The sequence below is a fragment of the Ictalurus furcatus genome, chromosome 4, assembly GCF_023375685.1.
Source record: "Ictalurus furcatus strain D&B chromosome 4, Billie_1.0, whole genome shotgun sequence".
In the NCBI taxonomy this organism is placed as follows: domain Eukaryota; kingdom Metazoa; phylum Chordata; class Actinopteri; order Siluriformes; family Ictaluridae; genus Ictalurus; species Ictalurus furcatus.
In genome coordinates this window covers 32,604,003-32,615,843 of record NC_071258.1, presented here as the reverse complement: position 1 = coordinate 32,615,843, position 11,841 = coordinate 32,604,003, and the positions used below count along the sequence as shown (strand labels likewise).

The following is an 11,841-nucleotide window of genomic DNA, read 5'->3' as shown; positions in this document are numbered from 1 at the left end:
GAAACAGAGGTTCTTGACTGCCCCATCCTGCATCACCCAGACCCTGGCCTGCAATTCATCATGGAGGTTGATGCCTCCCAAAGTGGTGTTGGGGCTCTCATTTTTCAGTGACCAGGTAACCCAGCCAAACTCTAGCTATGTGTATGGGTGGAGTATTCTTTCCATGATATAGTGAAATGTTTCTGGGGCTCTAAACAAAACAAATAAAATGATGATCAATTGGTGTAACCCAAACAGAGTGAACAAAGCCATTTTTCTAAGGATATTGGAGTTAATACCCAGTAAATCCAGTCGAATAAAAGTGATCCACACCTAGCCAATCAAGCAGTTCATCAATCTGTGTTGCATTGGGTGAGCAACAAATTTAGACAATGTTGATAAGCTTTCTCTATTACAGTGAGCAGTGGAAAGAAGATAAAGAGGAAGTGAGAACAGCCACGAGAGAGAGAGAGAGAGAGAGAGAGAGAGAGAGAGAGAGAGAGAGAGAGAGCTGTGTGCGTGTCTGTGTGTGTAGGTGTGTGATTTTGGTGAACAAGGCTGAAAAGCAAGTTTTCATTCCATTAAAACCCTTTTGAGTTGTGCCATACCTGTCTCACATGTCCTCATTCACTTGGTAACATAGGGGACACATTTGATTATAGAATGTTTCTCAACATATGATTCAAGCCTGTTAGTAGGGTTAAAATGTTACCTTACATTTGTGAAAACTGTAAGCAACATAGACAATTTATTGTCTATTATTGATTTAATCTGGCATTGCATCATACAGGGCTGAGGATGTGTTTTTGTTGTTCAGAGCAATGTTATCCCTGCAGGTATTTTTGAAAGTATATTATGTTGCTGCTGGCTGTGTTTTAATTAATAATGTTGTTATTTGCAATTACCGCATTTGTAGAGACACCTATTAGATTGTGTTCCAGATGAGTGTTTTCTCACAGCAGCCTGTTTTGTTCCTTCCAATTCCTAGCCAACCCCCCACCATTTCCTATTGCATGCTCCCTAAAGCCCTCAAGTCCTTACCTAAAGTACAACCTCTGCTGCTTGGTTATTTATATTTCTACACAATTAACAGTGCAAAGTAATGGTATTCAACATTACATGCATAGTGAATTACATGCTTATTTCTATAATATTTACTACGTGCGTGTAAGTTACTCATGGAATTTTCCAAATAAGCATATTGTGTAACTTGTGGGAGACATTTTGCCAGGTGCATGAGCAAGTAGTCTAACATGCTAGTCTTCAGTTCCCTCTGCTGATCTGATGGAAACCATAGCAGATGCATTTTAAAAATATGATTGACCATCCATAATCTAGTGCAAACATTTTTATATTTTGTATGGAGACATTATTATTTATTCTGTCATGACAGATTTCATTTTTATTTGTTACTGAACAATTGATTGAATATTTGATTGATTGGTAGGTTTATGATTATTTACATCAAGGCATATTAATTTGAGAAGATATAACCCTTCCATTTAAAAAAATAAAAATAAAAAAATTAAAAAATGACATATCAAGAATGATTTGTGCCAATAAAATAACTGATTACAAAATGCTGTATAGAAAATTACTGCTATGACCAGAGATAAGACACAATTGTGACATTTTTTAATGAGAAGTTTAATCTGTTCTCATTCATATCCTTATCCATAACCACATCCATAGATGTAATTAGATGTACGATATCTAACTATTATTTATTTGATGATATTTGACATTGTGTCCAACTTTAACATTTTTCAGCTAAAACGATGTGTATGTTTGCAGATTTGAACAGCTTGTTTAGTAAAGTGATTTAGATGCCATTTTACCCATCATATTTTTCTTCGTGTTTAGTTCAGGTTTAAACAGAATAATGTAACATTTAGGTGTAAATATACAGAACAGTAGAGCAAAACTGGAGGCCAAAATAGCAAATATCTCCACAGCTACAATAAATTTTCCAGGAGAGCTGACATAAGCTGGAATAAAGGTGATCCACACAGCACAGAATATGAGTATGCTGAATGTGATGAATTTAGCTTCATTAAAATTATCTGGCAGCTTTCTAGCTAGAAAAGACAAAACAAAGCACAAGAAAGCAAGAACTCCTATATAACCCAGCACAGCCCAGAAACCTATAGCTGAGCCCAAGTTACATTCTAATATGATCTTTTCCTTGTAGTAGTTCATGTTCTTGTAGGGGAAAGGAGGAGAAACTTTTAACCAAAGCACACAAATAAGAACCTGTATGAAAGTGAGAGCAAGAACAGTGAGCCTTTGCTGTAGAGGCCCAAACCATTTCATGACATTACTGCCTGGAAGTGTAGCCCTGAAGGCCACTAATACAACTATTGTTTTCCCTAGTAGACAGGAGATACAGAGCACAAAGGTGATCCCAAACGCTGGGTGACGCAGCATACAGGACCACTCAGATGGCCGTCCAATGAAAGTTAGTGAACAGAGAAAACACAGAGTCAGAGAGAACAGCAGCAGGAAGCTCAGCTCTGAGTTGTTGGCTTTAACAATTGGAGTGTCTTTTTCTATTAAAAATAAAATAGCTACTAACACAGTTAATGTAGCTCCAAACAAAGAAACAAGAACCAATATTATCCCCATAACCTCTGTAAATGAAAGAAACTCTATGACCTTTAACATACATTTATCTCTGTCAGCATTAGACCAATATTCTCCTGGACACTGCTCACAGATATTTGAATCTGAAAAATAATCATGGTCATTTTTTATGAAAGAAAATCAACTTTATCTCATGGTTTTATTTATTAATGCCATTGTTCAGGAATTGTATCCTAAATAATAAAAAGAGAATACACCATGTACAAATAACAACTTGTCTGTGAAAATTTGTAATGCTGAAAATACCTGTCTGGTTACTGAACTCTCCCTCTGCACATGGTATACAGTCATAGCAGCAGACATGCCTTCCTTTCTGTGCAGCTTTCCTGGTTCCTGGAGGACAGCTCTCACTGCACACAGACCTTGGCTTCTAATACGGACAACATATTATAGCTGTAATCAGTACTTTTCTCATACAATTCAGAAAATACACTATTTTGCTAAAAGTTTGTGGACACCTGACCAATCACACCAATGTGTGCTTGTTGAAAATCCCACTATTGATTTTGTCCCCCCTTTGCTGTTATAATAATCTCCACATTCACTTTCATGAGGTTGGGCACTGATGTCGGCCGAGAAGACCAAGTGCACAGTCAGTATTCCAATTCATTCCAGTTCAATTTTCAGTAGGGTTGAGGTCAGATCTCTGTGCAGGCCACTCAAGGTCTTCCACACCACCATTGGCAAACCATGTCTTTATGGACCTCATGTTGTGCACAGGGGCATTTTTCATGCTTGTACAAGTTTGGGCCCCGTAATTCCAGTAAAGGGGAATTCTTAATGCTACAGCATACAAAGACATTCTAGACAATTTTGTGCTTCAGACTATGTGGCAGCAGTTTGGAGGAGGCTGGCATATGGGTGTGATGGTCAGGTGATCACATACTTGGCCATATAGTGTATACACAATAGTAACAATGTATTCATGTATTGTTACCCTCTTTTAAATTAGACTATGAATGATAAGGTTCTATCTGACAGTTCCATGAAGCTGTTAAGTCATAATAGTTTGCTTATCAGTGAAATCCACGCAGCTTTTCAGGTTTGCATTTTTGTAATACTTTTAAGCACTATTTTGGTGTAAACCTTTTCACATATATTCAGTGGTGTGTCGATAACATTAGTAGAACATTGGTTTTGTTTTGCCAGAAAGGTTATAGAGGGCCTTACAAGGCCTGCTAAAAAATCACCTATTCCAATTAATGTTTAATAAAAACTGAAAATTAGCAAATATTGGATGTACCTCTCTTGTCTCTGCTGCCCAGACAATATCTTCATCATTTAGGACAAATTGTTGTCCACTTGGCAGAGAGGCATCATAATAGCCCACAACCTTAAACTGCACTTCTCCATTGAACCCTCGTTGCCAGTTCACCACATCATATTTTGCCACCGTTGCCCCAGTGCTATCAAACCAAACCTGTTCTCCCAATTTGGTGGTAAAATTGACCTTTTTTAGAAACTCAACAACCTTCAGCATTAAAGGAAAACAATTATTAATTTCTTAAAATATCAGTAATAGGCATAGCCTGCTTTGCTTCTCTTCTTTTGTGTTACCTGCCATGGTTGTATTGTTTTGTAATTTTCACAGCTCTGATTTTCTGTGCATCTCAACAGGCTGTGCAGAGAATGTGCAACAGCATAAACTGCATTGTATATGTTTTTTGCATATCTCAATTCTGATATATCCTCACTGTAGTTTTTAAATTGAATCATATCTTCGTATTTCCTGCAATTGTTTTCAGATTGATAAATGTTTCTCTCTGTATGCAAGCAAGGATATATTGTTTGCCAAAATTCATTTACAACATAGTAAGCAAAACTATTAATGTTCAGTTTTCCCACATCAAAACCTATGGATCCAGCCAATATGTTGTAGCTAGCTGGTGTTACTAGATTGTCGGCAGTAATCCATCCTTCACCACCAATAATCTGGTAACCAGTGACATTCTTTAGAATAAGGTGGTCAATTAGAATGTTCATGTCAATTTGGGCGAGAACTAAGATAATTACTTTGGCTGTGTTTTTCTTAATAATATCGACCACTTTTATGATTTTGGCAGTATCTGATCTGTCAAACCTCTCAGAGTACTCAACACATATTCCCTCCTCTTTGGCAGCTTTCAAAAAAATGGATATTGCGTTGTTGCCATAATCATTATCACTGTTCACAGTTCCCACCCAAGACCAGCCAAAGTGCTTGACCAAATATGCCAATGCTCTACTCTGGTAGTAGTCACTTGTAGTAGTCCTGAAAAAAGAGGGGTACACTTTTCTGTTGCTCAAACAGTCACATGTGGCAGAGTGACTTATCTGAGGAGAGAAAAATATATTTAAAGTAAAAAAAAAAGTCATCTTTCACCAAAGCATTTACCTAGCAAGAGGCAATTATACAGAAGCCTGTTTTAACAGAGAACTTGACAGCTAGCATCCAACTGAAAAATAATGTGAAAACAAAGCTTACGTATTATATTCATTATATATCAAATAATATTTAAATAAAGTTGGTAGTAAGAATAAAATTCATTTGTTTTTCTTCACTGCTTTACCCTGCTTAGGGCTGCGGTGGAGCCAGAGCCAGTCCCAGAAACACTGGGATCAAGGCAGGAGAATTCACTTTGCATAGCAGGACACTATGCACACACACATTTACACAATCTTTCAGACCTGGGTCAATATAGTGGCAGCTGTCTATCCGCATGTGTTTGGACAGTGCATATAAACTCTGCACAGACAATAGCCCAAGCCCAGGACTGAACCCAGAACCCTGGACATGTGAGGCAGCAATTGCATCAATGTGTCTCTAGTATAAATAAAATACATTGCTAAAAAACAAATGCATAACTAGTCTGAACATATACATTTGAGGGATATTAAAAATAGTTAGCACAATTTACCTCCTTGTTAGAATTGTGTATCAAGGTAAAATTGAGCCTTTCATAGCTGTTGAAGTTAAAGAGACTCATTTTGGAGGATGTATGATTAGTAAGTAGATAAAAATAGATATATAATGATTTAAATGTAGACATTGCTCTATATTATTTATGTTATTGCTCTAATTATCCCATGCATATTTCAAGTGTGTTCTGTAACTATTAAATAAATGATTACTAAATAATTCTTAAAATGATTGACACTTACCACTGGGATCTTAAAAGGTCCTGTAGTTCTTGTGAGTGCTATTGTAGGAGTAGACTCTGACTCTCCTATGATAGCTTGTACTACTGCTTGTCCAGAGCAGGCATTATCTGCTGTTATGTCCATACCATTCATCAAAGCCATGGCTGCTTTCATAGATAACAATCTTGAGTCGCAATTGTCATAAATTCTATAACCAACTGAGATATTTGGGAGCAACCTGTTGCTTCTGTTGATTTCATCAATTGCAAATGTCATGCTCTGAGCAAGGCGGAATTCTCTGAGGTTAAATCTACAAATATACATACAAATTGTTTAAACAATTAAATATTTAATATAAAATTAAAACTAATAGAAACAATGCAGAAATACAATGCAGATTTCCAATAAATGACTCCAATGTGAAGTTTTCTACTATAACAAACCTAATGCAGATTAAAGGTTGAGGTTTTTCAGTATATGGCAGTGATTGCATTTGTGTACCACCATGTATTGAAAAGATAGCTCCGATTATCACATCTCCATCTTTAGATAGCAGAGGATATGATGGGTTTTCCAGAATATGGCAATTTTCTCCCTCTGTCAGGCTAAAAGAAAGGAATAGTACAAGGTATAACATCACAAATTTTGTCCAGTGCTTTTCCTGGATCAGTCCTGAACAGATATAATCTTTGTATATTTATAGACATGCTCTGGGTCTTCTCTATATGATCATCCAGTTTGGACAAATCAGAGAGATGTTGAGCTTTGTGATGTCATTGGGACAGGATAGTAGCTGTATCCCTGTTATACGCATCTGGTTTAATTCAGTCAACAATGACCACTCAAATTATTCATCAACACTATTCTAGGTTTTGTGCATGCTGAACCTGCATGTGTTGTCCAACTGTGTGGCCAATCTGTTTGCACTGTTGTATTTCTTGTCTGTGTTCCCTGACCAGTTTAGCAATAGATTGTGCCTCTAGAAGCCTATGGGGTCATCAACCAAATATTAATTAAATTAGCGAGAAACCATTTGAGGCTTGGATTAAATCCTAGAGAGCAAAAGTAAATAAAGTAGTAACAGGTCCCAGCCTTATACATCCTCGGCTGCCACTCACTTCAACATTTGATTAAATCACTTGACTAGCTCATCCGTGTGGATATTGTGTACCTCTGGCTTACCGGGAAAAGTTTCCTCAGTTCACCAACTGAGGAGGAAGCAGGTAAAGCTGTCTTGTAATAGCTTAAGCTGTTGCTTTCCTCAGGGCTACAGTCTTCATTAAACATGTGGGAATTGACCATGACCAAAATGTAATGGCAGTTTCCAAAGTTTCTCAGGAACCAAAAAGTGAAAAAAAGAGCTTATATGTGGTGTGCTGCATTGATCTGGTGATCTGTAACTGGATTTTTAATCATCGGTGAATTATGGACGCTTTTTCCCAATCAGCTTTCAACAGGCATTTTAAACAACTAGCATTGATCTATCATCACAAAACTTGATAATTATGTTCATGTATGGTCTTTCTGGTTCTATGTATCTTGGCAAGAACTGGCCACTGGAAGCGCTTGGACCCCACAGATCACTGATTGCTGCTATATTTATTATTAGGGGTGATGTCTGCCGTCAGGTTCTCTCAGCTCTTGGCCTGAGAGCAAGTGGTGTTCCCAGGTAAAGATGTACCTGCTAAAAAAGATTATATGGAACACTGCTGGTGCGTTAGCTAGCCCATACTGCATTAGCAGGTATTTATAGTGCCCCCCAGTGGTAATAAATGCAGTCTTCCACTCCTAACCTTCTCTGAACCTGACAAGGTTGTAAGCACTTCTCAGATCCAGCTTAGTATAGATTCTTACCTCACAGAGTTGTTCTAAGGCTGAAGAGATGAGTGGCAGTGGATAGCGATATTTGACAGTGACTGAGTTCAGTCCTCAGTAATAAACGCATGGGTGTACTCCCCCATACTTTTTTTTCACAAAGAAGAAGCCTGCTGCCATGGGAGAGGTGGATGGACGAATAAAACCGGATGCCAGAGTTTCAATGCAGGTTTCCATGGCTAATGCTTGGGGTCAAGATAATGGATAGGCCTTACTCTTAGGTGGAGTCATGTTGGGTAACACTTCAAGAGCACAGTCTAAAGGACGATGAGGTGGAAATTCGGTGCCTTTGGTTTTACTGAAAACTTCAGTAAACTCTTCATACTCAGCAGGGATCTTGCTTTCAGCTTGGACATTGGGGCTTTCTATGGTGGTGGTTAGACATCGTAGGTCAACAGTGACATGAAGACAATATTCCTGGTAGTAATTTGACCACTGCGTGAGCCCATCTTGGTTCTAGGAAATTGACGGATCGTGAATTTCTATCCATGGATGGCCCAAGATGATAGCATGTTTAGGATAGTTAATGACATATAGGGAGAGGTGTTCAACATGAAATAATCTGGAACCAATGGGAGTGTTTTTGACAGTGATGACATGGCTGGGAGGGATGCATTTTGTTGTGGGTATTCTGAGTCCCTGTACCAAATCATGGTGAATGAGATTGACTGCAGCTCCAGAGTCCACTGCTGTAACACATTTGTGGTTCGCATTAATGGAAACTTCTACGGACAAATAAAAACTGTGGTGAGGGGAGGACACAAAATTTGTGGTACTCACTTTCAGCCCTGACTCTGGTTGGCTAGATTTCTTGTGTGGACAGGAAGCATTGAGGTGGTCTGGTTTACCATAGAAGTAGCAGAGTTTTTCTTTTTAGCAGCGCTGGTGTTTCTCCATTGAGACCCGAGAATATGCAATCTGCATGCGTTCAAGTAAGTACAGGAATGTGTGAGTTGGTGTTAAAGCTGACGACTGCGGGTTGGTGCGAGTCCTGGGTCAATGTTTGTCTTCATTGCCATGGTGATAAACTCTGAGAGATTTGATCCCTCTCGCTTGCATGTGAGTTAATTCTTGATTTCATGGTTCAATCCCTCATGGAAAACAGTCTCTGGCACCACATCATTCCACCCATGTTGAGCCACTATCATCCTAAACTGGATTGTGTAATCCGCCGCTGATCAATGGCCCTGGCGTATAAATGCAGCAGCTGGATAGAAACATCTTCAGACACCACTGGATATTCAAACACCTCACATATCTCTTAAGCGAAGTAACTGAATGAGGTGTGGATGTTAGAATCCTACATACTGGAGGCCCAGTTGAGCGCTTTTCCAGTAAGCAGTGACAGAAAGCACATTTTTTGTCGTTTTGATTAGCGATTTGGGTTGGCTGGAGAAATAAATTGCACACTGACACAAAAGGCCCGGCATTTCTCAGCAAACCCATCAAATTTGACTGGAAGTGCAAAGCTTACCAGTTTAACAGGATGAGCCGGCATTAAGCAGGTGTAGTTGATTAAATGTTAGGCTAGCTTTATCCCCTCGCACTTTTACAAAGTGCATAGATGCCATTCTGGCTCCCTTGTGACACCAGTGCATCCGTGTACTAAACTACCTGGACGACTGGTTAATTCTAGCACGATCCAGGGAACTGGTGATTCAGTATTAAGATGTTGTTCTCACCCACATGAAGAGCTTGGGGCTCAGGTTGAACCTCAAGAAAAATATGCTTTCTCCAGTGCAGAGGACAACTTTTCTAGGGGTTACATGGGATTCTACTATGATAAGGGCATTTCTATCCACAACATGCGTAGGGTCAATCCTATCAAGATTGAGAAAGATAAAGCTGGATCTGGGCATCCCCTCCAGTCTCTATGAGAGACTGTTGGGGCTTATGGCAGCAGCAGCCAATGTCATACCATTGGGCCTATTGCACATGAGACCATTTCAGTGGTGGCTGAAAAGTCCCGGGTTCCGCCCGAGGACAAAACCTCTGAGAATAATCAGTGTCACACGGCGATGCCTACATCCTTTGAGAATTTGGAGGTGTCCCCGGTTTCTAACCTTAGATCATGCTCTAGGGGCATCTCCTTATCTCAAGAGGGTAATGACAGATGCCTCCCTCACGGGCTGGGAAACAATGATGGGCTGGGATGTGGTCTTAGATGGCTATCCATCTCGTGGTCCTTGGAGTGGCACCCATCTAGAGTGGTATGTAAATCACCTAGAAATATGGGCCATATTTGTAGCACTGAAAATCTTTCTTCCTTAATTAAGAGGTCACCATGTGTCAGTTGTGACACACATCACAGTGGTGGACTCATATCAACCACCAAGAAGGGTTATGTTCACGCCCATTGTTCAGGCCACTGTCTCAAGGCAGATGTCTGATTTGTCACCCTCGGCCGGAACTATGGAAACTGTGGGTCTGGCCCCTGAGGAGCACCAGCTCATAGATACTGGTTTCACAACTGAGGTTGTAGAGACCATGTTGAATGCTAGAGCACCATCTACAAGGAAATAGTATGCACTCAAGTGGTGACTTTTTGTCTCGTGGTGTGAGGAACATCACCTAGACCCAGTGAACTGTGCAATAACTACAGTCCTGGCAATCTTACAAGGATGTTTTTCAGCAGGGTTAGCTCCTTCTTCAATCAGGGTCTAGTGACCGCCATTTCAGCCGGCCACACCCCTACTGATGGAGCCTCTGTGAGGCAACATCCTCTAACTTCGAGGTTTACCTTCCTGAGACCTTTCTGTGGTTCTGGGAGGTCTGTCAGGTGACCGAGTTAAGCCCTTAGAGTCAGTCTCTGAGAAGCTTCTGACTCTAAAGGTGGCGCTTCTGCTGGCCCTGACATCTCTCAAGTAAGTAGGAGATCTACAATCACTCTCTGTTGCCCCTTCCTGCCTTGACTTTGCCTCTTGATTAGCCAAGGCCTTCCTATATCCTAGGACAGATTATATTCCTAAATGCCTACGTCTGCTGCCGAGCCAGTAGTGTTGCAAGCTTTTGCCCTCCTCCGTTTCTCACACTGGAATGAGGGAAATTTCACCTACTGTGTCCAGTAAGGACTCTCTGTACTTACATCCACCACTCCGGCTAGAGGTGTAAGTTGAAGCAGCTGCTGGTCTGCTTTGTCAGCGACAGTAGGAGTGATGCTGTGTTGAAGCAGTGCATATCTAAATATACCGGGGCGTGCCTGTGAATTGCATCTTTTCAGATAATAGAGGCTGAAGGCACGGTTCACAGGTGCAATTTTTATATCACGCGACACGCTTAAATGCCACGTCACCTGATCACAGCAGGCCTATATATATTCATGATGTTACACAAGCTTCAAATACCGGTCACGTGTGAGAGCGCTTCCCATGGTGTGAAGCTCACGCAAGTTATAGTTTCCTTCTCAGGGAACAGGGTTACATGCGTAACCCAGACGTTTTCTCTCCCTCGTGTTTCTGTTAGTGTGTGTGTGTGTGTGCATGTGTGTCTCTGGGCACTTTCGGATTGAATCATCGGACTCACCTTTACCTCATCAGCTCAATTAATCAGCAACATATATAATCCCTGGTCCTTCCGCCACTCATCGCCAGATTGCTCCAGTGCGGTACATTTCCGGTCCTACTTGTGTTTGCTTTGTTTTTTTCTTGAACATGTTGCCTCTGGATTGATTATTAGGGATAAATTTATGAATTGAACATTTATATCTGGAATTTCTATATTTCTGTAAAGATGCTTAGTGGCAATGTCTAATGTTCAAACCGCCATAAAAATATAACTGAACTGAATTTAATTAAATACAAGCAGTTTTATATTTTGAGATTGTTATTTCTTCTGCCATAACAGATTTATTGATTGACTGATTGCTTGATTGATTGATTGATTATATAATTTGGAGCCTGTTAATTTGAGATATATAAATCAATGAAAATTAATGTTCTTTGTGTGAAATAGTAAATTTTCATATCATATATGTGATTATAAACATGCATTTTGCTAAACACAAAATATATTTCTACAGACAGAGATAAGACACAATTGCAATTTTTATGATAGGTTTAATTTGTTCTTATCCATATGCATAGGAAAAGTAATTAGAAGTAAGATATCTAAATGTTATTTACTTTATTACAGTTAACATTGTGTGTCCAAGTTTGTCCAACATTTGTCAGCTAAATATCAGCATCAACATGATGTATTTGTTTGCAAATTTGGAAATCATATTTC

General features: G+C 39.6%; 1 protein-coding gene across 1 annotated transcript; it reads right to left on the bottom strand.

Moving 5' to 3' along the window:
* Positions 1 to 749: 749 nt before the first annotated feature.
* On the bottom strand, positions 750 to 6,940 carry LOC128607036 (extracellular calcium-sensing receptor-like). The gene is made up of 6 exons (XM_053623655.1): positions 6,186 to 6,940; positions 5,764 to 6,052; positions 4,180 to 4,935; positions 3,866 to 4,093; positions 2,869 to 2,992; positions 750 to 2,705 (listed from the first exon to the last, which is right to left on the bottom strand). Exons 1-6 carry the CDS (start codon positions 6,377 to 6,379, stop codon positions 1,789 to 1,791), a joined length of 2,508 nt encoding a protein of 835 aa, XP_053479630.1. The 5' UTR covers positions 6,380 to 6,940; the 3' UTR covers positions 750 to 1,788.
* Between the last annotated feature and the right edge of the window lie 4,901 nt (positions 6,941 to 11,841).

What these genes read in the sequence shown, in the direction of transcription:
- LOC128607036 (XM_053623655.1), bottom strand. Translation starts at nt 6,379, where the DNA reads ATGTTATACCTTGTACTATTCCTTTCTTTTAGCCTGACAGAGGGAGAA. An exon ending in GACCTTTTAAGATCCCAGTG is followed by an intron (nt 4,936 to 5,763) that starts GTAAGTGTCAAT and finishes TTCTCTCCTCAG; the next exon opens with ATAAGTCACTCTGCCACATG. An exon ending in AAACAATACAACCATGGCAG is followed by an intron (nt 4,094 to 4,179) that starts GTAACACAAAAG and finishes TTAATGCTGAAG; the next exon opens with GTTGTTGAGTTTCTAAAAAA.